The sequence below is a fragment of the Takifugu rubripes genome, chromosome 4 (assembly GCF_901000725.2).
Source record: "Takifugu rubripes chromosome 4, fTakRub1.2, whole genome shotgun sequence".
Classification (NCBI taxonomy): Eukaryota; Metazoa; Chordata; class Actinopteri; order Tetraodontiformes; family Tetraodontidae; genus Takifugu; species Takifugu rubripes.
This window is the reverse complement of record NC_042288.1, coordinates 11229435-11255846: the sequence shown is the minus strand read 5'-3', so window position 1 is coordinate 11255846 and position 26412 is coordinate 11229435. Positions and strand designations below refer to the sequence as shown.

The 26412-nt window shown below is 43.8% G+C and overlaps 3 protein-coding genes across 9 annotated transcripts in view; all 3 read right to left on the bottom strand.

The window, feature by feature from the left end:
* LOC105419934 (polymeric immunoglobulin receptor-like) overlaps positions 1–26412 on the bottom strand; it is a 59207-nt gene that overhangs the window by 4580 nt on the left and 28215 nt on the right. The window lies entirely within an intron of this gene.
* Positions 3344–26412, bottom strand: part of LOC105419265 (polymeric immunoglobulin receptor-like) — a 29934-nt gene continuing 6865 nt past the window's right edge. Inside the window, exons 7-11 of one of the 3 annotated variants that reach the window (XM_029834727.1) lie at positions 14868–14965; positions 14747–14781; positions 14475–14531; positions 14316–14378; positions 3344–3413 (exon numbers count right to left, since the gene is read on the bottom strand). In XM_029834727.1, coding sequence (XP_029690587.1) covers positions 3378–3413; positions 14316–14378; positions 14475–14531; positions 14747–14781; positions 14868–14965 — 289 coding nt within the window. In that variant the 3' untranslated portion in view covers positions 3344–3377. The other 2 variants (XM_029834725.1, XM_029834728.1) reach the window with 2 other exon arrangements.
* Positions 5468–12161, bottom strand: LOC115249489 (polymeric immunoglobulin receptor-like). 5 transcript variants are annotated; one of them, XM_029834753.1, is made up of 13 exons: positions 12000–12161; positions 8986–9009; positions 8805–8916; positions 8408–8519; positions 8006–8323; positions 7624–7923; positions 7435–7507; positions 7174–7271; positions 7053–7087; positions 6855–6923; positions 6695–6757; positions 6256–6324; positions 5468–6142 (listed from the first exon to the last, which is right to left on the bottom strand). In XM_029834753.1, the coding sequence occupies exons 4-13, from the start codon at positions 8451–8453 to the stop codon at positions 6095–6097; spliced, it is 1119 nt and encodes a 372-aa protein (XP_029690613.1). In that variant the 5' UTR covers positions 8454–8519; positions 8805–8916; positions 8986–9009; positions 12000–12161; the 3' UTR covers positions 5468–6094. The 5 variants fall into 5 exon arrangements, with proteins under 5 accessions (XP_029690613.1, XP_029690611.1, XP_029690612.1 ...); XM_029834751.1 differs by having other exon boundaries at positions 8805–9009; XM_029834752.1 differs by lacking the exon at positions 12000–12161 and having other exon boundaries at positions 8986–9541.

Below are 26412 nucleotides of genomic sequence, written 5' to 3'. Positions count from 1 at the left end.
TGAGTTTATCATTCATAATTCTATTGAGGTTTATGTTTGAGTTCTGTGCCATCAGCTCACTCAAAGCATGCTTCAGCATTTTTATCAGGGGTGTTATTTTTGATCCCAACACCCTCTTTTCATGTGAGAGCTCTACGGTGGCAGCATGAAAAGGTGACAGTATCTTCCTACACTCAGATGCACACTCAAAGTCATTTGCAGTCAATAGGTCCAAATCTGTGGGCAGAGTGGTCAGAGCAGCGGCAGCTGCATCCCTCTGCTCATAAAGACGCTGCAGCATCTCATAGGTGCTATTCCATCTTGTGTCTACTTCAATTATTAGTTTTGTGACAGGACGGCCCATTTGCACCTGGATCTGCTGCAGCTTCTCTTTAGTGGTGTTGCTTGATTTAAAATAGGTGATCATCTGCCTCGTTTTTGATCTTATATTATCTAGCCCAGGAGTAGCATCCATGGCCTTTTTGACAATTACATTTAGTGCGTGAGCCAGGCAGACAGTATGCCGCACCCGCAGAATATTTGCTGCAGCATCATATTTGCTGCTGCGTCAGCCACCAAGCACCTCACCTTCTCTTCAAGAGCCCATTCCCTTAAAATCTCTCGAGCAGTTCCAGCGATGTTCTCTGCTGTGTGACTGATAGGAAAAGGCCGAACTCCCAACAGGGTGGTGGAGAGTTCACCTGCATGAATAGCGTGATAGGTGACAGCGAGATACGCATCCATGTTGATGGAGGTCCACATATCTGCGGTCAAGCTGACACTGTCAACATTCTGCAGGGCTGCCTTGGCCTTCTCCTTTTCTTCCACATACCTCCTCTCCACCATGGCTTTAACTGCTGCCTTGATGGAAGGGTGTATGTGGGATCCAGTTTAGCCACCAGAGCACGGAAGCCAGGATCAGACACCACAGTGAAAGGCTGGGAATCTTTCACTATGAAATCCACTAGAGCTTCATCAAACTCCTGCTTCCTGCTACATAAAATATGGAAGTTAGCAGAACAAGATTAATTTAGTTAATTAACTAATTATATACACCCTGCGCAGTAAAGTTTAAAAGTTATTCTTAATATTGCCTGGAACAGCACCCACTCACCTGGTGGAAACGTCATCACAGCAGCACCACCAGCTTCATTCTCATGTTTGGCTCGGTAATGCCTCATCATTGATGACGTGTTATTATTATACGCCAGATGTCGGGAACAAAGCAAACACTTCACCTGCAAATTAAAAAAGTGATGTCATGTACCTCTCTTGTTGCTGCCAGATGACCCTCATGCCTGAAGAAATTGAGAGAAAAAGCAAAACTGCTTTTAAAACTTGGATTTCTGTGATGAAAACTGTCAGGTGGAACTAGAAGAATTTTGTTGGGCCAAACATGTGGGACCTTTCTCCTTTACAGCGATACCAATTGTCCTCTAGAAGGCGCCAGACACCTTCCAGAAGCAGAGGGCCACAGTTCTCCAGACAGGCGACGTCTTCAATAATGTGCTGATCGTAATGAAAACGTGGGAAGAACATTTTCAGGATCAAATATTCCTATATGGGAAAACATGGTCTGATCATCAAATAGGAGATTCTATGGCAAGTGTTTGTTATACTGTGAGACTGCGGTAGAAACAGAGCCAAGAGCCCTGATCTGGAACAAGAAGATGAATCAGGTTCATGTCTAATGTATATGTTCATATGAAATGAATGGCTGCAGGTAAATTGAGACTGATTGGCTGATTGAGATGATTGAGAACTGTGAATATATCAGCCATGTATGCTAAAATGAGAATGAACTCAGAATTATTGAAGCAATCTGCATGACAATGCTGGTGTTCTTGCAAAAACAGGGCTAATTCCACACGCATGGCAACAACACGATTCAGCACCTGTCCCTGAGATAACCACCGAACATTAGAACGGTGCAGAAGTACCTCAGATTCACAGCCCATTTCTTTACACAGCTCACTGAAGATGCGGCGCCACTATTTCGCACGTAGTTCACACATTCAACGACAATTTTGAACACGTCTGTCAGTTTTGGAGGCGAGGTTTTTGTTGCCAACGCATGCCTGTGCAGAATACAATGTGTGACAATGATGTGTGGTGCATCGACTTTTACTCGCACACCAAAGCCAGACTTTCTTCCCAGCATGACTGGAGCTCTGTCCGTACAACCTGCAGAAACCATATCCCATGAAAGATTGTCATCTCTGAAGTTATCTACAAGCTTCTTCACATTGGCTGCCTTAGTTGTTGTTGTAAGAGGCTTACAAAATAAAAAATCTTCTTTTATCATGTTGTCTTTCACATAGCGCACAAAAACAGCAACCTTAGAATAGAAACGTCTGTGGTCTCATCAAGTTGAAGCCTGAATTTTGCCGGGTTTGAAATCAGATCTGCGACTACTTGAGCCAAGATGTCTTTACTCGTGCCCTCTATTCTCTCGCTGATGGTGTCATTTGAAAGAGGAATTTGGGATAATTTACCTTCGGCCGCTGTTCCGAGTATCAGATTCGGCATCTTTAAGGCAGCTGGTTTCATGAGTGTTTCACCGGTGGTGTGTGGCTTGCCCTGCTTTGTGATCAGGTAAGCACCTTCGTACGATGCTGTGAGGATCGGTTTGTCAATGGGTACAAATCCAAAAGAAGGCAGAGTGGCCTTTTCATCGAATCTGGCTCTCTTCACCTTGAATTCAGCAAGTGTTGTGTTCCTGTCTTCCCCATCTGCATGCAGCTTCAAGAAATGCTCCTTTAGTTTTGCCGGTGCAAGACTAGAGTTCGATCAAACCCAGGTTAAGAACCACTGGTTTAGAGCTTCAGGAGGCCCATGAAGTTGTGACTCAGTCACAGAGGTTAAACCAGCACCTGTGGAAACCATCTTCGTATTATCATCATTATTGTAACAGCTGTTACGTAGTTGGAGTGCACGGGTGACGAGTTCTGCACGTTGGAAGGGAAGGAGAACGTGAAGGAAGCAAGTGTGTGAGGAGCTGGAGGGGGATGATTGGGGAGAAGTGAGAATAAAGCATGTTCAGGCTGCTGAATAATCACCTGCCCCTCCCTCCATCCATACATACATCCATCCATCCATCCATCCATCCATCCATCCATCCATCCATCCGCTTATCTGGAGTCAGGCCATGGGGGCCGTAGCCTATGCAGAGGCCCCCATGTTCTGTTCCATGGGCTACCTCACACATCTTCAGTGTTAGGATCTCTCGCTCCTCCCAGGCCAGCTGGGATTGACCCTCCAGCTTTTCTGGTTCATCCCTGAGTCTCGAGGTAGTGGGACGTAGCAGGAAAACCTCACCAGGGAGGGGCCCAGGAGGCATCCTAACCAGATGCCAGAGTCACCTCATCTGGGTCCTCTTGATCTGATGGGCAGTGGCTCTATAGCGACCCCTCCCTGATGACCGAGCTCTCACCCTGTGAAAGGATCTCACCCCGCCCCAGACGAGACACTCCAGCCTTATGGCTGAGGGCCATGGTCTCAGATTTAGAGGTGCTGATTCTCATTCCTGCTGCTTCACACTTGGCCATGAAACCGCTCCACTGAGAGCTGAAATCCACAGCCTGGTGACGCCAGCAGAACCACATCATCTGCAAAATACAGAGACCCCATCCTGAGGCCACCAAAGTGGACCCCCTTAACACCCTCAGGACCACCAAAGCTGACTGGCCTGTCACCCAGAAGGGCCACGTCACCAAGAGAGCAACAATAAATGAAAAAGAGATTCATAAAAATGTAACTTTGCAGTCTAGCCTATTCCTGTATTCTCAAGTCCATCAATTTCATCAACGTCAGGATCCCAACTTTCAATTCATAACATTACCTTCTGGTTTAGATGATCTTGTAAAATCACTATTTAACTCTAAATTGCTTATCTCGAGAATTAGCAATCATATAACCTCTTTTAAACAAATCATTATCAAAAATCAGAGCAGATTGGGTGGATGAACTAGGGGAAAATTTGGAGGAGGATATGTGGGAGAGGGCACTCCTTGCAGCGGTGGGCATCGAGTTCCGGATCCAAGCCAGACTTTCTGTCCTACAGGTAAACACTTTCACCTGGGGTTTCATTTACTTGGTGAAAGCATTTCCTGCCTGGTAGGATGCAAATCCTAGCTTGAATTCAACCCTCGAGGAATGGATTTGACCTCCTCTGATGGGCAAGTCCAATCCATGAAGGCTGGAATCCAGAAACCGCTTTCACCAAGGTAAATGGAACCCCAGGTGAAAGTATTTTCCTGTAGGACAGAAAGTCTGGCTTGAATCTGGCCCTCGAGGACTGGATTTGCCGACCCCTGCCTTAGAGTAAATGATAGCACCTCCTGTGCCAAACTAAGCATTATACAATTCAAGAGTCTTCATCACATCCACTATTCTAAAGCAAGATTGGCTAGAATATTTCAGATGCAAACTGCAGCACGTGTAGAAACACTCTTGCTGATTTAACACATATGTTTTGGCTTTGGCAACCTATTGGTCTAGCATTTTTAAAATTTTATCAGAAGCATTGAATATTGATCTTCAGCCCAGTCCAACTGTGGCCATATTTGGTATTGTAGACAAAAGACATGAGACATTAAGGAAAAGTTCTAAGACCACGTAGAAGATTGTTATTGCATTGGAAATAAAAAATCCACCCAAAGTGTCTATGTGGTTCAGCAACCTTGCACAATTCATACAATTAGAGAAAATAGGATGTACTCTCAGGGACTGCAGGGACAAATTGTTTTCTATCTGGGATCCAGTGTTAACATACTTAGGAACCCTTCAAACTTTGCTCACTTAGGTATCATTTGGGAGTCATCTTACATATGTCTTTGTGATGGTTATTAAATCTATGTGAACGATGTCTTCTTTAGTGAACAGATTCAATCTGGTGTGCCACTGGGTATATGGTCTGCTATTAAAATTATATAAGAAATTATATGTTAAGTTCTGAAAAAACTCAAGTGGGACCCAAGAAGACAGACAAAAAGGCCACTTTGGTGATCTACAGGTTATTTAGAAAATATTTACACAGTGTGCTCTATAAATGGTGACCGCAGTGAAGGAAGTGTTGAGCCAAACCCAAGGAAGTGCTCATTGGAACAGTAGTGACCTAAAACAAAAGGAATGACACAGTAAAATGCAAAAAAACCCAATAGTCAATCAAAGAAACACTCAGTTTAATACCAGTACAGACGAAATGATCTGACACCGGGCAGCTGTGCTGGATGCTGAAAAGGCCAAATGACCAGATTAGCTGCAGGTGTGGAGGCAGCCAGCACAACAGATGGGTCACTTACTGCCCCCTAGTGGACAAACAGAGCACAAAAACCCCAAACCACAGACCAGACACAGGATCATAACTTGTCTACCTGAATTAATCTTCCCCCTCTTTCTTCTCTTTGAGTTTTCCCTTTAATTATTATGTGGGGCATCAATACAAAAATGTGCATCCTGACCTTTCGGTATATGTTCCATGTTGTTGATGCTCAATAAAAAAATAAAATAAAAAAATGAAATTCTGCTTTTTCTCCTACTTCTCTTGGGCTTTTTTTAGACTTCCACATTTCTGAGAGCTTCTTCAAAGCTTGTGACTAAAGATAAAAGATGATGTTGAATTTTATCTTCCACTGCAAACAAAGTTTCACCTCCAACATGCGTAACGTTATTTAATATGGCAGAAACATGTCAACAATATATGAGTCCACTCCTGGAAAATGGGTTTATTTGAGTTGATATTTCTGTGGTAATAAACATATAAAATAACATGAAAATAGAAATATAACCAGGAACTCTGCAGAAGCTATAATTATAATTCTCCTGAAATAAGCAAGAACCCAGCAGAGGTGACAAATTACAGGATGTGTGATGATGAGAAATATTGGTGTATAAGTTAGTGGGATCCTGTGAAAACAAAACACACATGAGGGCAGATTTAGGATGGAAGGTTAAATAACAGTGTTATTACCTCACCCTGTCATTGCAAAAAACACCATTCTGGACTTGTTAACTCACTAATTTGACAAGTTTTAGACTGTCAAAGGCAACACAGTGAAAAAAGTTTGCTTCAAACCATTGTGACATTGCATCCTGAAATAACCAACGACAACCTCTACAGTTTGCGGCTATTAGCCAATTTGCTGTATATGTCAGTAGTTTCCTGTTAAAAGACACACACACAAGCACACACACGCACACAAAATCATTTTTAGCACTTAAGTATTCAAGAAAGTGAAAAAAAAATCAGTAATAAGTGGAAGTGTTGGTGTTTACCTTGGGTCTCCTTTCTGGTCCTGGAATCTTCACAGAACTATAGGTGACTTCATTCTCAGAACACATTGGCTGAAGATGGAAGCAGGAAGAGTCGTGAGCCGTGTCACTGTTGCAATATTTCATTGATGTTACTTGATTTTCAGAATATTAAAATCAGACGTTTAAACCCGTTAGGTTATTATCAGAAGAAGATTGACCTGGATATTAACTGTATAATAACCCACAGCCCTGTCTCCTTTACACTGCCCTCTCTCTAACCGCCCGACATGAGGAGATGAGATTTTAGATCTTTTTTGCTATTTGAAGCAGAGGAATGATTGCAGATCTGCCCCATGCTCAGAATTGTTTGGTGTATGTTGAAGGGGGCTAAGACAGATTCTGTCCTCTCTCATTCTTTTCATGTTTTGTTGACTTGATGAGTGGAAGTGGTGGTGTTTACCTTGGGTCTCTGCTCTGGAATTCTCACGGAACTATAGGTGACTTCATTTTCAGAACACAATGGCTGAGAGAGAAAGCAGAAAAAAGAATCTTGATTTTTTTTCCTTATGTATAATTACAATAAAATTATGCATTTTTATAAATGCAGCAGATGAAGTTACCTGATGCGAAGATTCTGGTTTTGTCTTCATCTTACTGTAAATCACTTCATCTTCAGGACAAGCCATGTCCTGTTTTACATTTGAAAAATGAAATCTTTTATCTTATCACTTTAATTTTCAAAACAAGTCAACATTTCCACATGTTCCATCTGTAAACTCTGTCCTGGGTCTAACTGCTGCACACTAGTTTAATCTTACCAACATCTCAGCTGATGGTTCCTCCTGGATCTGCTCTACAAGTCAGATTAGAAAGTCTGGTTATTCTGAATGAACATTTATTTAATAAAATTTGCTTTGACTGTGATTAACCAAGACTTACTTTGTCTTTTTATGCAGAACCAGATCAATGAGGACAAAAATACCATGACAATGAACAAGTACAACGAGATGATGACAATCATGACGACACCTGAAAGACTGCAGCAGAAATACACATAAAACATAGACATTAACAGGACAATCTAAAATTCTTTTATATCTGTTGGTTCTATTCAGCAGCAGCTGCAGGATCTGTTGTTGGACCTAAAGGTGACAGTTTCTAGTATAAATGTAGGCTGCACTCTAATGCAGAGCTGCTGACCTGTTGGGAGCATCTTCATCTGTGGTCGACGGAGAGACAAGTTCAGGACTAGTACAAGTCTCTGGCTGAGCAGCTACATTTAGGACAAAACAGTAAGACAGAGTAAAAGAGACAATATGTTGAATATCTGTTGGATTTAAGATGACATCATTCACCAAATTGTGGTAATAACTGACAGACAGAACTTACTGGTGGACGGTTTCTCTCTGACAATTATCTGCACCGGCATCTGTAGATCTTCTCTGCTGCACCAGTACCAACCACTGTCCTCCATCTTCAGTCCGCTCATAGTCACTGTGAAGACTCTGGGAGGTGTCTCATTAATGAATACTGTGGTTCCATCTATTGATCCCTGTGACTGTGTCACACAGGGGCCACCCACCCGGCACCATTTAGCTTGTCCAGAGTTCTGATAGTAACATTGGATGGTTGTTTGTTCTCCAATAAATCCAGTTACCTCCTGATGATCCACATAGAGACTGGAAACATCTTAGAGAGAAGCAAATTCACCAGTAAACAGTATCCAACCTAAAGCTGGTTGACTAAGATGATAATGACGTTCGGTTCTTACCTCTTGTGACTGACATTTGGAAATATGTTCCAACATCTCTTCCTCTATTAATGTCCACAATACACCAGAAATCTGTGTCTCCCTCTCTCACATCTTTTATGGTCACAGTAAAGACTTTTTTCTCTCTGTCATCAGAGATCAAAAACCTTCCTGAACTCTGCCAGTTTGTCTTAACTGCATATGAGCAGAACTCATAATAATATCCTTGACACAAGCATTTCACATGGCTGGTGTATTTTGGGTGGTACAGACATGGAATTGAGACGGAATCTCCAGCTTTCACTGACACTTTAGTGACTGTAGTGACGCTGTAAACTCCTGCAACGAGACCAAATGCATGAGTTGGACATCTTGTAGTAAAGATTCAAACAAGTGTAAATAGAAAGCCACCCAGTGACTGACCTGTGAGTCCAGTGAGGAGGAGAGAAATGCTGAGGTGAAGAGCCATGTCGCTGCAGCAACCAGAATAAGACCAACAGAAGACACGGCCGACTATTTAATGAGTTTCCACTTCCTGATTTTATGAAAATACATGTGTTAAAGAAATAGCAGCACCATTGTTTGGAAAATTGTTTTGTAAAAACCCATGAATATATTATCTGACTTGTACAACAATTTTGTGTTGTTTTATGTATCTTGCAGATGAAATGTTATTTGCAAAGGTTTAATTTAATGTAAAGATGCTTTACATCAAAATCAATTTTCAGGCCATTAGTTCTTTAATGTGCATATTTCTATTAATATCAGTCTCACAAAACTCCATCCTTTATTCAGGGTAAATATCAACCAAGGTACGAACCTCCAGGCTCAAATAAATCCATCTTCTGCCGCCCTGCTTCAACAGCAAGCTGCAACATGACAATATGTCCTCACCTGTGACGCGGCTGCAGTCACAGATGAGGATCTGCAACCTGAGAAGGAAAAGGCAAACCAAACTTACCAAGTGAGCCTGCTAAAATATTGAAAGTGATGTCATGTACCTCTCTTGTTGCTGCCAGACGACCCTCATGTCAGCTTCCCAGTTTCTGGGAACTTTTTTTTGCAGGGTTTCTCCTGCGGGGGGCGTGGTGGAGCCATGGCTTCAGGTGGTGCCGGGGACTGGTGCACCTGCAGACTATCAGTAATCAAGCCACCTATTTATGGACTGTTCTCACGGTTGGCCAGCGTTGGCGTGTTTTGTCTGATTCGGAATACCCCGGCTATACCTTCCTGGACTATCGTGAAACTTTTTCCTTCGTGGATTCCTTTTGAACCCGTTCATCGGATTATCGTTTGTGTTTTTCCTTCGCGGACTGCTTTTGACTAGTGATGTCCAAATGAGGCTTTGAACCCTTTTGGACCATTGTGTTGAAAATTGGTTCATTACTCGAAGCTTCAATCATTCCGAACGCGGGGGTCATCTGCTGGCGCATTGGTTGTACTGCAGCCATGCAAAGTGCACGCTTGCTGGGTATTATTATTATAATATTTTAGGAACAGGTGGGGGGTATGGGCCTAAGGTGCTTGGGTGAACTGGTGTGCTTATGCATTTTTATTTAAAAACAACAGTTTCTCCACAGTCGAGGGTTTGAGGCGGTTTCTCTTTTTTGAAACTATTTCCCCAGCTTTAGAAAACACCCTCTCGCAGGGCACAGAGGATGCTGGTGTTGCGAGGTACTGGTTTGCCAGGTGGTACAGGTTTGGGTATAGGGCTTTGTTTGTCGTCCAGTACACCAGAGGGTCCTGTGATCGTTCAAGTGGAAGGGCTGACAGATGGAACGCTGCACCTCCACTATGGCATCAGCGGTGGCATTCCTGGACGCTCTTGCTTCTTCAGCATCCCTGTCCAACAGCTTCTACAGATCAATGACTTAAAATAAAACATTACATAAAGTTTAGTCCGTACAGGAATCAAAGCAAATAAATCTATTGATCCAAATTCTATAATTTTTGTACCTTGGGAAGAAGCAGCTGGTTCTGGCTGTGCTGTTGAAGTGGACGGCGGGTCCTCTTCGGTGGGTGCGTTCCACAACAATGCCGCACACTCCGATTTTAACCGGTGTACAGCTGACTCAGCATTTGAAGGGCTTTGGAATCCGAGTGTTTAAAATCTTGGGTCAAGTAATGATGATGATAAAGAGAAGATGCTTGTGGTTTCTATTCCACTGAGTTTATCATTCATAATTCTATTGAGGTTTATGTTTGAGTTCTGTGCCATCAGCTCACTCAAAGCATGCTTCAGCATTTTTATCAGGGGTGTTATTTTTGATCCCGACACCCTCTTTTCATGTGAGAGCTCTACGGTGGCAGCATGAAAAGGTGACAGTATCTTCCTACACTCAGATGCACACTCAAAGTCATTTGCAGTCAATAGGTCCAAATCTGTGGGCAGAGTGGTCAGAGCAGCGGCAGCTGCATCCCTCTGCTCATAAAGACGCTGCAGCATCTCATAGGTGCTATTCCATCTTGTGTCTACTTCAATTATTAGTTTTGTGACAGGACGGCCCATTTGCACCTGGATCTGCTGCAGCTTCTCTTTAGTGGTGTTGCTTGATTTAAAATAGGTGATCATCTGCCTCGTTTTTGATCTTATATTATCTAGCCCAGGAGTAGCATCCATGGCCTTTTTGACAATTACATTTAGTGCGTGAGCCAGGCAGACAGTATGCCGCACCCGCAGAATAGTTGCGGCAGCATCATATTTGCTGCTGCGTCAGCCACCAAGCACCTCACCTTCTCTTCAAGAGCCCATTCCCTTAAAATCTCTCGAGCAGTTCCAGCAATGTTCTCTGCTGTGTGACTGATAGGAAAAGGCCGAACTCCCAACAGGGTGGTGGAGAGTTCACCTGCATGAATAGCATGATAGGTGACAGCGAGATACGCATCCATGTTGATGGAGGTCCACATATCTGCGGTCAAGCTGACACTGTCAACATTCTGCAGGGCTGCCTTGGCCTTCTCCTTTTCTTCCACATACCTCCTCTCCACCATGGCTTTAACTCCCTGCCTTGATGGAAGGGTGTATGTGGGATCCAGTTTAGCCACCAGAGCACGGAAGACAGGATCAGACACCACAGTGAAAGGCTGGGAATCTTTCACTATGAAATCCACTAGAGCGTCATCAAACTCCTGCTTCCTGCTACATAAAATATGGACGTTAGCAGAACAAGATTAATTTAGTTAATTAACTAATTATATACACCCAAACCTGCGCAGTAAAGTTTAAAAGTTACTCTTAATATTGCCTGGAACAGCACCCACTCACCTGGTGGAAACGTCATCACAGCAGCACCACCAGCTTCATTCTCATGTTTGGCTCGGTAATGCCTCATCATTGATGACGTGTTATTATTATACGCCAGATGTCGGGAACAAAGCAAACACTTCACCTGCAAATTAAAAATGTGATGTGTGTGTGGTTTATTATTTGTAACTGTGTGAATAAGAGTTGAAAAATACGTTTGTAACACCTACCTTGTTCGGCGGCACCATTTCAAAGTGGTCCCAGACTTGAGATCTCTTCCTGGTTGGTTCCATTGCAAAGCAATAAGAAAGCAAACCGAAAGCAATACGAACGCTAATCAAATCAATCCAAAAAGGTATTGACCAGATCGGCAACGTATTGCGCTGTTTCATCCATTTTTAAACACAACTGAGACCCGCCCATTGAACCGAACCAGTCAGCTGATTCAGGCCGAATGAAGCAGTGAAGAGGTTCAAACGTCATCAGTCACGTGATTTGAAGCGAGCTCCCGAGCAGTGCTTCAGAAAAAAACTCTACCGAGTTTTGGGGCGTGGTTCGAAGCCCCGTGTCAGAGGGAACATTACTACTTTTGACCCCGCTCGGGATTTTTTGTCGTAAGTTTTCATTTCCTGTTTGGATTAAGAACTGAGTCGTGGTCTCCACGCCTTTTGAGTTGCATAACTTTCTGTGAACTTAAATAAAGCTTCTCGGAAGACGAAACGCCACTGTGTCCTGCCTGCTTTCGGGTCCTGATACAACCGCTCGTAACACCTCATGCCCGAAGAAATTGAGAGAAAAAGCAAAACTGCTTTTAAAACTTGGATTTCTGTGATGAAAACTGTCAGGTGGAACTAGAAGAATTTTGTTGGGCCAAACATGTGGGACCTTTCTCCTTTACAGCGATACCAATTGTCCTCTAGAAGGCGCCAGACACCTTCCAGAAGCAGAGGGCCACAGTTCTCCAGACAGGCGATGCCTTCAATAATGTGCTGATCGTAATGAAAATGTGGGAAGAACATTTTCAGGATCAAATATTCCTATATGGGAAAACATGGTCTGATCATCAAATAGGAGATTCTATGGCAAGTGTTTGTTATACTGTGAGACTGAGGTAGAAACAGCCAAGAGCCCTGATCTGGAACAAGAAGATGAATCAGGTTCATGTCTCATGTATATGTTAATATGAAATGAACGGCTGCAGGTAAATAAATCAATAAAACATACATTTTGTGTATTGTGACACCTGATGGAAGGGGTGAAATGGTTTAAACGTCTCACACCCCATTTCACACCTTTACTTACTGTTACGACCCTACCTTGTTTGTAACCCGAAAGGTAAAGGGACGCACATAAACCAAACAACAGAGCGGGTAGACTTTCAAGGGGAACTTTATGGAGTAGAGTCCCTCAACAATATAGTACACAAACAACCAAAAATCCCATCTGGCAGAGAACAAAACAGGGACAATAGAAAGGGCGGCCACCTCTACCAGCCCAAAGAGGGACCGTCGGATAGGGAGCCGACCTTCTAACCCTAACCCAAAACCACTAAACCCTAACACCAAACAAGGCCGAGGAAGCTCTGCCAGCAGGCAAGTGGGGAGCCACGGATAAACAGTCAGGCGGGTAAACACGGGAGCAGCTGTGGCAGGGAAGCGAGAGAACCCAAGCACGCCGCATCTGTGGCCTTAAGTAGGGCAATGGCCAATTAGCCTCACCTGGAACACCTGGTCACAGGGAGAAAAGAAAACAATTACTTGGGTCATCCCCTAGGGGGAGACAACGTAACACTTACAGTCATCCGGAAGGGGAAAGTTTGCGAAGTTATTGTTTTCTGTTCGTTTCCATGACGGTAGCTATATATATATATATATATTTTTTTTTTTTAAAGCTTTCAGGTTTTCTTCCGCTTCCATGATGTTGACTCCACCACCCTGCATCCTCTGATTGAGATGATTGAGGGCTGCGAATATATCAGCCATGTATGCTAAAGTGAGAATGAACTCAGAATGATTGAAGCAATCTGCATGACAATGTTGGTGTTCTTGCAAAAACAGGGCTAATTCCACACGCATGGCAACAACACGCTTCAGCACCTGTCCCTGAGATAACCACCGAACATTAGAACGGTGCAGAAGTACCTCAGATTCACAGCCCATTTCTTTATACAGCTCACTGAAGATGCGGCGCCTCAGAGCACTATTTCGCACATAGTTCACACATTGCACCACAGTTTTGAACACATCTGGCAGTTTTGAAGAAGTTATCTACAAGCTTCTTCACATCGGCTGCCTTAGTTGTTGTTGTAAGAGGCTTACAAAATAAAAAATCTTTTATCATGTCGTCTTTCACATAGCGCACAAAAACAGCAAGCTGGCTTAGATTAGGAACGTCTGTGGTCTCACCGAGTTGAAGCCTGAATTTTGCCGGGTTTGACACAGGATCATAACTTGTCTACCTGAATTAATCTTTTCTTTCCCCCCTCTTTCTACTCTTTGAGTTTTCCCTTTAATTATTATGTGGGGGATGGGGGGGCTTAAATATAAAAAATGTGCATAGTGACCTGTTCCATGTTGTTGATGCGCAATAAAAAAAAAAAAAAAAGAAACTCTGCTTCTTCTACTTCTCTTGGGCTTTTTTTAGACTTCCACATTTCTGAGAGCTTCTTCAAAGCTTGTGACTAAAGAAAAAAGATGATGTTGAATTTATCTTCACCTCAACATGTGTAACGTTATTTAATGTGGCAGGAACATGTCAACAATATATGAGTCCACTCCTGGAAAATCAGTGTTCTCCATGAAAAATGGGTTTATTTGAGTTGATATTTCTGTGGTAATAAACATATAAAATAACATGAAAATAGAAATATAACCAGGAACTCTGCAGAAGTTATAATTATAATTCTCCTGAAATAAGCAAGAACCCAGCAGAGGTGACAAATTCTAGGATGTGTGATGATGAGAAATATTGGTGTATAAGTTAGTGGGATCCTGTGAAAACAAAAGACACACGAGGGCAGATTTAGGATGGAAGGTTAAATAACAGCCACAAAGTGGTGATATGATGGTTGGAAGTTTTGATATTTACCGTTCGTCTGCATCCTCTTTTTGGAAAACTCACAGAATGTTTGGTGCCCTCAGGTTTCAATGGCTGCATGAGGGAAGAGAAAGAGTCATGACAAATTACTTTAAATTATTATTATTATTATTTTTGTTGTTGTTGTTATTGTTGTTGATGTTATTTTACCTTCACTGGAGGTTTTCGTTTTCCTCTCATATTGGTGTAAATCACTGTATCTTCAGCCTGTGTTAAAAGGACAAACCATGATCTGTTTTACATTTGAATAATAAAAGCTTTTATTTTTACCACAACAATCACAAAACTGCATCTGTTTAATGAGGCTAAGGCAGATTCTTCCCTCTTCACTATAGTTTTTTTTGAAAGAAGTCAACATTTCCACATGTTCCATCTGTAAACTCTGTCCTGGGTCTAACTGCTGCACACTAGTTTAATCTTACCAACATCTCAGCTGATGGTTCCTCCTGGATCTGCTCTACAAGTCAGATTAGAAAGTCTGGTTATTCTGAATGAACATTTATTTTATAAAATTTGCTTTGACTGTGATTAACCAAGACTTACTTTGTCTTTTTATGCAGAACCAGATCAATGAGGACAAAATTACAAAGAAGATCAACAAGGACAACGAGATGATGACAATCATGACGACACCTGAAAGACTGCAGCAGAAATACACATGAAACATAGACATTAACAGGACAATCTAAAATTCTTTTATATCTGTTGGTTCTATTCAGCAGCAGCTGCAGGATCTGTTGTTGGACCTAAAGGTGACAGTTTCTAGTATAAATGTAGGCTGCACTCTAATGCAGAGCTGCTGACCTGTTGGGAGCATCTTCATCTGTGGTCGACGGTTTCTCTGTTTCATCTGTGGTCGACGGTTTTCTCTGCTTCATTTGTGGTCGACGGAGAGACAAGTTCAGGACTAGTACAAGTCTCTGGCTGAGCAGCTACATTTAGGACAAAACAGTAAGACAGAGTAAAAGAGACAATATGTTGAATATCTGTTGGATTTAAGATGACGTCATTCATCAAATTGTGGTAATAACTGACAGACAGAACTTACTGGTGGATGGTTTCTCTCTGACAATTATCTGCACCGGCAATCTGTAGATCTCCTCTGCTGCACAGTACCAACCACTGTCCTCCATCTTTAGTCCGCTCATAGTCACTGTGAAGACTCTGGGAAGTGTCTCATTAATGAATACTGTGGTTCCATCTATTGATCCCTGTGACTGTGTCACACAGGGCCACCCACCCGGCACCCATTTAGCTTGTCCAGAGTTCTGATAGTAACATTGGATGGTTGTTTGTTCTCCAATAAATCCAGTTACCTCCTGATGATCCACATAGAGATGGAAACATCTTAGAGAGAAGGCAAATTCACCAGTAAACAGTATCCAACCTAAAGCTGGTTGACTAAGATGATAATGACGTTCGGTTCTTACCTCTTGTGACTGACATTTGGAAATATGTTCCAACATCTCTTCCTCTATTAATCTCCACAATACACCAGAAATCTGTGTCTCCCTCTCTCACATCTTTTATGGTCACAGTAAAGACTTTTTTCTCTCTGTCATCAGAGATCAAAAACCTTCCTGAACTCTGCCAGTTTGTCTTAACTGCATATGAGCAGAACTCATAATAATATCCTTGACACAAGCATTTCACATGGCTGGTGTATTTTGGGTGGTACAGACATGGAATTGAGACGGAATCTCCAGCTTTCACTGACACTTTAGTGACTGTAGTGACGCTGTAAAACTCTGCAACGAGACCAATGCATGAGTTGGACATCTTGTAGTAAGATTCAAACAAGTGTAAATAGAAAGCCACCCAGTGACTGACCTGTGAGTCCAGTGAGGAGGAGAGAAAATGCTGAGGTGAAGAGCCATGTCGCTGCAGCAACCAGAATAAGACCAACAGAAGACACGGCCCCGACTATTTAATGAGTTTCCACTTCCTGATTTTATGAAAATACATGTGTTAAAGAAATAGCAGCACCATTGTTTGGAAAATTGTTTTGTAAAAACCCATGAATATATTATCTGACTTGTACAACAATTTTGTGTTGTTTTATGTATCTTGCAGATGAAATGTTATTTGCAAAGGTTTAATTTAATGTAAGATGCTTTACATCAAAATCAATTTTCAGGCCATTAGTTCTTTAATGTGCATATTCTATTAATATCAGTCTCACAAAACTCCATCCTTTATTCAGGGTAAATATCAACCAAGGTACGAACCTCCAGGCTCAAATAAATCCATCTTCTGCCGCCCTGCTTCAACAGCAAGCTGCAAACATGACAATATGTCCTCACCTGTGACGCGGCTGCAGTCACAGATGAGGATCTGCAACCTGAGAAGGAAAAGGGCAAACCAAACTTACCCAAGTGAGCCTGCTAAAATATTGAAAGTGATGTCATGTACCTCTCTTGTTGCTGCCAGACGACCCTCATGTCAGCTTCCCAGTTTCTGGGAACTTTTTTTTGCAGGGTTTCTCCTGCGGGGGGCGTGGTGGAGCCATGGCTTCAGGTGGTGCGGGGACTGGTGCACCTGCAGACTATCAGTAATCAAGCCACCTATTTATGGACTGTTCTCAGGGTTGGCCAGCGTTGGCGTGGTTTTGTCTGATTCGGAAATACCCCGGCTATACCCTCCTGGACTATCGTGGAACTTTTCCTTCGTGGATTCCTTTTGAACCCGTTTATCGGATTATCGTTTGTGTTTTTCCTTCGCGGAATGCTTTTGACTAGTGATGTCCAAATGAGGCTTTGAACCCTTTTGGGACCATTGTGTTGAAATTGGTTCATTTACTCGAAGCTTCAATCATTCCGAACGCGGGGGTCATCTGCTGGCGCATTGGTTGTACTGCAGCCATGCAAAGTGCACGCTTGCTGGTATTATTATTATATATTTAGGAACAGGTGGGGGGTATGGGCCTAAGGTGCTTGGGTGAACTGGTGTGCTTATGCATTTTTTATTTAAAAACAACAGTTTCTCCACAGTCGAGGGTTTGAGGCGGTTTCTCTTTTTTGAAACTATTTCCCCAGCTTTAGAAAACACCCTCTCGCAGGGCACAGAGGATGCTGGTGTTGCGAGGTACTGGTTTGCCAGGTGGTACAGGTTTGGGTATAGGGCTTTGTTTGTCGTCCAGTACACCAGAGGGTCCTGTGATCGTTCAAGTGGAAGGGCTGACAGATGGAACGCTGCACCTCCACTATGGCAATCAGCGGTGGCATTCCTGGACGCTCTTGCTTCTTCAGCATCCCTGTCCAACAGCTTCTACAGATCAATGACTTAAAATAAAACATTAAAGTTTAGTCCGTACATGAATCAATGCAAATAAATCTATTGATCCAAATTCTATAATTTTTGTACCTTGGGAAGAAGCAGCTGGTTCTGGGCTGTGCTGTTGAAGTGGACGGCGGGTCCTCTTCGGTGGGTGCGTTCCGCAACAATGCCGCACGCTCCGATTTTAAACCGGTGCACAGCTGACTCGGCATTTGAAGGGCTTTGGAATCCGAGTGTTTAAAATCTTGGGTCAAGTAATGATGATAAAGAGAAGATGCTTGTGGTTTCTATTCCACTGAGTTTATCATTCATAATTCTATTAGGTTTATGTTTGAGTTCTGTGCCATCAGCTCACTCAAGCATGCTTCAGCATTTTATCAGGGGTATTATTTTTGATCCCAACACCCTCTTTTCATGTGAGAGCTCTACGGTGGCAGCATGAAAAGGTGACAGTATCTTCCTACACTCAGATGCACACTCAAAGTCATTTGCAGTCAATAGGTCCAAATCTGTGGGGCAGAGTGGTCAGAGCAGCGGCAGCTGCATCCCTCTGCTCATAAAGACGCTGCAGCATCTCATAGGTGCTATTCCATCTTGTGTCTACTCAATTATTAGTTTTGTGACAGGACGGCCCATTTGCACCTGGATCTGCTGCAGCTTCTCTTTAGTGGTGTTGCTTGATTTAAATAGGTGATCATCTGCCTCGTTTTTGATCTTATAATTATCTAGCCCAGGAGTAGCATCCATGGCCTTTTTGACAATTACATTTAGTGCGTGAGCCAGGCAGACAGTATGCCGCACCCGCAGAATAGTTGCTGCAGCATCATATTTGCTGCTGCGTCAGCCACCAAGCACCTCACCTTCTCTTCAAGAGCCCATTTCCCTTAAAATCTCTCGAGCAGTTCCAGCGATGTTCTCTGCTGTGTGACTGATAGGAAAAAGGCCGAACTCCCAACAGGGTGGTGGAGAGTTCACCTGCATGAATAGCAGTGATAGGTGACAGCGAGATACGCATCCATGTTGATGGAAGGTCCACATATCTGCGGTCAAGCTGACACTGTCAACATTCTGCAGGGCTGCCTTGGCCTTCTCCTTTTCTTCCACATACCTCCTCTCCACCATGGCTTTAACTGTCTGCCTTGATGGAAGGGTGTATGTGGGATCCAGTTAGCCACCAGAGCACGGAAGACAGGATCAGACACCACAGGAAAGGCTGGGAATCTTTCACTATGAAATCCACTAGAGCTTCATCAAACTCCTGCTTCCTGCTACATAAAATATGGACGTTAGCAGCAGAACAAAGATTAATTTAGTTAATTAACTAATTATATACACCCAAACCTGCGCAGTAAAGTTTAAAAGTTACTCTTAATATTGCCTGGAACAGCACCCACTCAACCTGGTGAAACGTCATCACAGCAGCACCACCAGCTTCATTCTCATGTTTGGCTCGGTAATGCCTCATCATTGATGACGTGTTATTATTATACGGCCAGATGTCGGGAACCAAAGCAAACACTTCACCTGCAAATTAAAAATGTGATGTGTGTGTGGTTTATTATTTGTTTACTGTGTGAATAAGAGTTGAAAAAATACGTTTGTAAACACCTACCTTGTTCGGCTGGCACCATTCAAAGTTGGTACCCAGACTTGAGGGATTCTCTTCCTGGTTGGTTCCATTGCAAAGGCAATAAGAAAGCAACCGAAAGCAATACGAACGCTTAATCAAATCAATCCAAAAAGGTATTGACCAGATCGGCACGTATTGCGCTGTTTCATCCATTTTTAAACACAACTGAGACCCGCCCATTGAACCGAACCAGTCAGCTGATTCAGGCCGAATGAAGCAGTGAAGAGGTTCAAAACGTCATCAGTCACGTGATTTGAAGCGCGCCTCCCGAGCAGTGCTTCAGAAAAAACTCTACCGAGTTTTGGGGCGTGGTTCGAAGCCCCGTGTCAGAGGGAACCATTACTACTTTGACCCCGCTCGGGATTTTTGTCGTAAGTTTTCATTTCCTGTTTGGGTTAAGAACTGAGTCGTGGTCTCCACGCCTTTTGAGTTGCATAACTTTCTGTGAACTTAAATAAAGCTTCTCGGAAGACGAAACGCCACTGTGTCCTGCCTGCTTTCGGGTCCTGATACAACCGCTCGTACACCTCATGCCCGAAGAAATTGAGAGAAAAGCAAAACTGCTTTTAAAACTTGGATTTCTGTGATGAAAACTGTCAGGTGGAACTAGAAGAATTTTGTTGGGCCAAACATGTGGGACCTTTCTCATTTACAGTGATACCAATTGTCCTCTAGACGGCGCCAGACACCTTCCAGAAGCGGACGGCCACAGTTCTCCAGACAGGCGACGCCTTCAATAATGTGCTGATCGTAATGAAAACGTGGGAAGAACATTTTCAGGATCAAATATTCCTATATGGGAAAACATGGTCTGATCATCAAATAGGAGATTCTATGGCAAGTGTTTGTTATACTGTGAGACTGAGGTAGAAACAGCCAAGAGCCCTGATCTGGAACAGAAGATGAATCAGGTTCATGTCTCATGTATATGTTAATATGAAATGAATGGCTGCAGGTAAATAAATCAATAAAAACATACATTTTGTGTATTGTGACACCTGATGGAAGGGGTGAAATGGTTTAGACTTCTCACACCCCGTTTCACACCTTTACTTACACAGTCATCCGGAAGGGAAAGGTTGCGAAGTTATTGTTTTCTGTTCGTCGTTTCCATGACGGTAGCTGTATATATATTTTTTAAAGCTTTCAGGTTTTCTTCCGCTTCCATGATGTTGACTCCACCACCCTGCATCCTCTGATTGAGAGCTGCGAATATATCAGCCATGTATGCTAAAATGAGAATGAACTCAGAATTATTGAAGCAATCTGCATGACAATATTGGTGTTCTTGCAAAAACAGGGCTAATTCCACACGCATGGCAACAACACGATTCAGCACCTGTCCCTGAGATAACCACCGAACATTAGAACGGTGCAGAAGTACCTCAGATTCACAGCCCATTTCTTTACACAGCTCACTGAAGATGCGGCGCCACAATTTCGCACGTAGTTCACACATTCAACGACAATTTGAACACTTCTGTCAGTTTTGGAGGCGAGGTTTTTGTGGCCAACGCATGCCTGTGCAGAATACAATGCGTGACAATGATGTGTGGTGCATCGACTTTTACTCACACACCAAAACCACACTTTCATTCCCAGCATGACTGGAGCTCTGTCAGTATAACCTGCAGAAACCATATCCCATAAAAGATTGTGATCTCTGAAGAAGTTATCTACAAGCTTCTTCACATTGGCTGCCTTAGTTATTGTTGTAAGAGGATTACAACATAAAAAATCTTCTTTTATCATGTCGTCTTTCACATAGCGCACAAAAACAGCAAGCTAGCTTAGAATAGAAACGTCTGTGGTCTCATCAAGTTGAAGCCTGAATTTTGCCGGGTTTGAAATCAGATCTGCGACTACTTCGAGCCAAGATGTCTTTACTCGTGCCCTCTATTCTCTCGCTGATGGTGTCATTTGAAAGAGGAATTTGGGATAATTTACCTTCGGCCGCTGTTCCGAGTATCAGATTCGGCATCTTTAAGGCAGCTGGTTTCATGAGTGTTTCACCGGTGGTGTGTGGCTTGCCCTGCTTTGTGATCAGGTAAGCACCTTCGTACGATGCTGTGAGGATCGGTTTGTCAATGGGTACAAATCCAAAAGAAGACAGAGTGGCCTTTTTATCAAATCTGGCTCTCTTCACCTTGAATTCAGCAAGTGTTGTGTTCCTGTCTTCCCCATCTGCATGCAGCTTCAAGAAATGCTCCTTTAGTTTTGCCGGTGCAAGACTAGAGTTCGATCAAACCCAGGTTAAGAACCACTGGTTTAGAGCTTCAGGAGGCCCATGAAGTTGTGACTCAGTCACAGAGGTTAATCCAGCACCTGTGGAAACCATCTTCGTATTATCATCATTATTGTAACAGCTGTTACGTAGTTGGAGTGCACGGGTGACGAGTTCTGCACGTTGGAAGGGAAGGAGGACGTGAAGGAAGCAGGTGTGTGAGGAGCTGGAGGGGGATGATTGGGGAGAAGTGAGAATAAAGCATGTTCAGGCTGCTGAATAATCACCTGCCCCTCCATCCATCCATCCATCCATCCATCCATCCATCCATCCATCCATCCATCCATCCATCCGCTTATCTGGAGTCAGGCCATGGGGGCCGTAGCCTATGCAGAGGCCCCCATGTTCTGTTCCATGGGCTACCTCACACATCTTCAGTGGTAGGATCTCTCGCTCCTCCCAGGCCAGCTGGGAGTGACCCTCCAGCTTTTCTGGTTCTTCCCTGAGTCTCGAGCTAGTGGGACGTAGCAGGAAAACCTCACCAGGGAGGGGGCCCAGGAGGCATCCTAACCAGATGCCAGAGTCACCTCATCTGGGTCCTCTTGATCTGATGGGCAGTGGCTCTATAGCGACCTCTCCCTGATGACCGAGCTCTCACCCTGTGAAAGGATCTCACCCCGCCCCAGACGAGACACTCCAGCCTTATGGCTGAGGGCCATGGTCTCAGATTTAGAGGTGCTGATTCTCATTCCTGCTGCTTCACACTTGGCCATGAAACCGCTCCACTGAGAGCTGAAATCCACAGCCTGGTGACGCCAGCAGAACCACATCATCTGCAAAATACAGAGACCCCATCCTGAGGCCACCAAAGTGGACCCCCTTAACACCCTCAGGACCACCAAAGCTGTCTGGCCTGTCACCCAGAAGGGCCACGTCACCAAGAGAGCAACAATAAATGAAAAAGAGATTCATAAAAATGGAACTTTGCGGTCTAGCCTATTCCTGTATTCTCAAGTCCATCAATTTCATCAACGTCAGGATCCCAACTTTCAATTCATAACATTACCTTCTGGCTTAGATGATCTTGTAAAATCACTATTTAACTCTAAATCGCTTATCTCGAGAATTAGCAATCATATAACCTCTTTTAAACAAATCATTATCAAAAATCAGAGCAGACTGGGTGGATGAACTAGGGGAAAATTTGGAGGAGGATCTGTGGGAGAGGGCACTCCTTGCAGCGGTGGGCATCGAGTTCCGGATCCAAGCCAGACTTTCTGTCCTACAGGTAAACACTTTCACCTGGGGTTTCATTTACTTGGTGAAAGCATTTCCTGCCTGGTAGGATGCAAATCCCAGCTTGAATTCAACCCTCGAGGAATGGATTTGACCTCCTCTGATGGGCAAGTCCAATCCATGAAGGCTGGAATCCAGAAACCGCTTTCACCAAGGTAAATGGAACCCCAGGTGAAAGTATTTTCCTGTAGGACAGAAAGTCTGGCTTGAATCCGGCCCTCGAGGACTGGATTTGCCGACCCCGCCTGAGAGTAAATGATAGCACCTCCTGTGCCAAACTAAGCATTATACAATTCAAGAGTCTTCATCACATCCACTATTCTAAAGCAAGATTGGCTAGAATATTTCAGATGCAAACTGCAGCACGTGTAGAAACACTCTTGCTGATTTAACACATATGTTTTGGCTTTGGCAACCTATTGGTCGAGCATTTTTAATATTTTATCAGAAGCATTGAGTATTGATCTTCAGCCCAGTCCAACTGTGGCCATATTTGGTATTGTAGACAAAAGACATGAGACATTAAGGAAAAGTTCTAAGACCATTATAGCTTTTATGATGCTGCTTGCACGTAGAAGATTGTTATTGCATTGGAAATAAAAAATCCACCCAAAGTGTCTATGTGGTTCAGCAACCTTGCACAATTCATACAATTAGAGAAAATAGGATGTACTCGCAGGGACTGCAGGGACAAATTGTTTTCTGTCTGGGATCCAGTGTTGACATACTTAGGAACCCTTGAAACTTTGCTCACTTAGGTATCATTTGGGAGTCATCTTACATATGTCTTTGTGATGGTTATTAAATCTATGTGAACGATGTCTTCTTTAGTGAACAGATTCATTCTGGTGTGCCATTGGGTATATCGTCTGCTATTAAAATTTTATAAAAAAATTATATGTTAAGTTGTCTGTGTAAATTCTCAGTCATCCAGGTCATTGTATCCAAGGTAGTTTTCTCTGTCAACTGGACTGGGTTTCTTCTCTTGAAGACGTTTCGCCTTCTATCCAGAAGGCTTCTTCAGTTCTGAAATCGCTGGGGAGAGAGCTTGAGAATATATAGCCCCTGGACCATTTGCATGCTAATGATCTGGGTGGTCACCTGAGAGTCGTTAGCAGGGTCGTTGGTCGGGTCGTTGACCTAGTTTCTGTTGAGATGTCTCCCCTTTGTCTGCTGGGTCACATGGTGATGAGTCACTGGGTCTCTTGGAATGGTGTGAATGTTTGTTTTGCTGTTGGAAGGAGTGGAGGACTGCATTGTATGTGGGTGATAGGAAGTGCCTCAGGCCACCACCCCTGTTTAAGGATGGTTTCTCCAATTTAACATGGATAGCTTCCTTGACCCCCCTTTCGAACCAGCGGTCTTCTCTGGCCAGTATCCGTACTTGGCTGTCCTCGAAGGAGTGCCCACTCTCCTTTAAGTGTAAGTGGACTGCTGAATCCTGACCCGAAGAGGTGGCACGTCTGTGTTGTGCCATTCTTCTGTGTAGAGGTTGTTTGGTTTCCCCAATGTACAGTTCCTTGCATTTCTCCTGGCACTGTACAGCATAAACAACATTACTTTGTTTGGGTCTTGGTGTCTTGTCCTTTGGGTGTACTAACCTCTGTCTGAGGGTGTTGCTGGGTTTGAAATGAACCGGTATGTCGTGTTTCTGGAGGATCCTCCTAAACTTCTCCGAGACTCCAGACAGGTAGGGGATGGAAACGCTGCGGCGTTTGTTTCTCTCCTCCTCTCCTTTGCTGAGGTCTTGCTTTCTTGAGGTTTTGGTGAAGGCCCAGTCTGGGTAGCCACATGTTTTGAGAGCTGTCTTAATGTGGTTCTGTTCCTTCTTTCTGCCTTGGGATGTGGTGGGTATTTCCCTGGCCCGGTGTTGGAGAGTTCTGATCACTCCCAACTTGTGTTCCAGTGGGTGGTGAGAGTCAAACTGGAGGTACTGGTCGGTATGTGTAGGTTTTCTGTAGACTTCGATGGTGAGATTTCTGTCCTCAGTGATCTTGACTGCGCAGTCCAGAAAGGCCAGACTGTTTCCTTTTACCTCTTCCCGGGTGAATTTTACATGCTCGTCTGTTTTGTTGAGGTGATCGGAGAACGCTTCCAATTCTTGTATTTGAATTTTGACCCAGGTGTCATCCACATACCTGAACCAGTGGCTTGGCGCAGTTCCTGTGAAGGATGTCAGGGCCTGGGATTCCACCTTCTCCATGTATAGATTGGCAACTATAGGGGATACTGGTGAGCCCATGGCACAGCCATGTTTCTGCCTGTAGAAGCCTTCTCTGTACTGGAAATAGGTGGTGTTCAAACACAGGTCCAGCATGGTGCAGATTTGGGCCGGTGTTACCCAGACTGGGCCTTCACCAAAACCTCAAGAAAGCAAGACCTCAGCAAAGGAGAGGAGGAGAGAAACAAACGCCGCAGCGTTTCCATCCCCTACCTGTCTGGAGTCTCGGAGAAGTTTAGGAGGATCCTCCAGAAACACGACATACCGGTTCATTTCAAACCCAGCAACACCCTCAGACAGAGGTTAGTACACCCAAAGGACAAGACACCAAGACCCAAACAAAGTAATGTTGTTTATGCTGTACAGTGCCAGGAGAAATGCAAGGAACTGTACATTGGGGAAACCAAACAACCTCTACACAGAAGAATGGCACAACACAGACGTGCCACCTCTTCGGGTCAGGATTCAGCAGTCCACTTACACTTAAAGGAGAGTGGGCACTCCTTCGAGGACAGCCAAGTACGGATACTGGCCAGAGAAGACCGCTGGTTCGAAAGGGGGGTCAAGGAAGCTATCCATGTTAAATTGGAGAAACCATCCTTAAACAGGGGTGGTGGCCTGAGGCACTTCCTATCACCCACATACAATGCAGTCCTCCACTCCTTCCAACAGCAAAACAAACATTCACACCATTCCAAGAGACCCAGTGACTCATCACCATGTGACCCAGCAGACAAAGGGGAGACATCTCAACAGAAACTAGGTCAACGACCCGACCAACGACCCTGCTAACGACTCTCAGGTGACCACCCAGATCATTAGCATGCAAATGGTCCAGGGGCTATATATTCTCAAGCTCTCTCCCCAGCGATTTCAGAACTGAAGAAGCCTTCTGGATAGAAGGCGAAACGTCTTCAAGAGAAGAAACCCAGTCCAGTTGACAGAGAAAACTACCTTGGATATATGTTAAGTTCTGAAAAAACTCAAGTGGGACCCAAGAAGACAGACAAAAAGGCCACTTTGGTGATCTACAGGTTATTTAGAAAATATTTACACAGTGTGCTCTATAAATGGTGACTGCAGTGAAGGAAGTGTTGAGCCAAACCCAAGGAAGTGCTCATTGGAACAGTAGTGACCTAAAACAAAAGGAATGACACAGTAAAATGCAAAAAACCCCAATAGTCCATCAAAGAAACACTCAGTTTAATACCAGTACAGACGAAATGATCTGACGCCGGGCAGCTGTGCTGGTTGCTGAAAAGGCCAAATGACCAGATTAGCTGCAGGTGTGGAGGCAGCCAGCACAACAGATGGGTCACTTACTGCCCCCCCCCCCCCCCCCAGTGGACAAACAGAGCACAAAAACCCCAAACCACAGACCAAACACAGGATCATAACTTGTCTACCTGAATTAATCTTCCCCCTCTTTCTTATCTTTGAG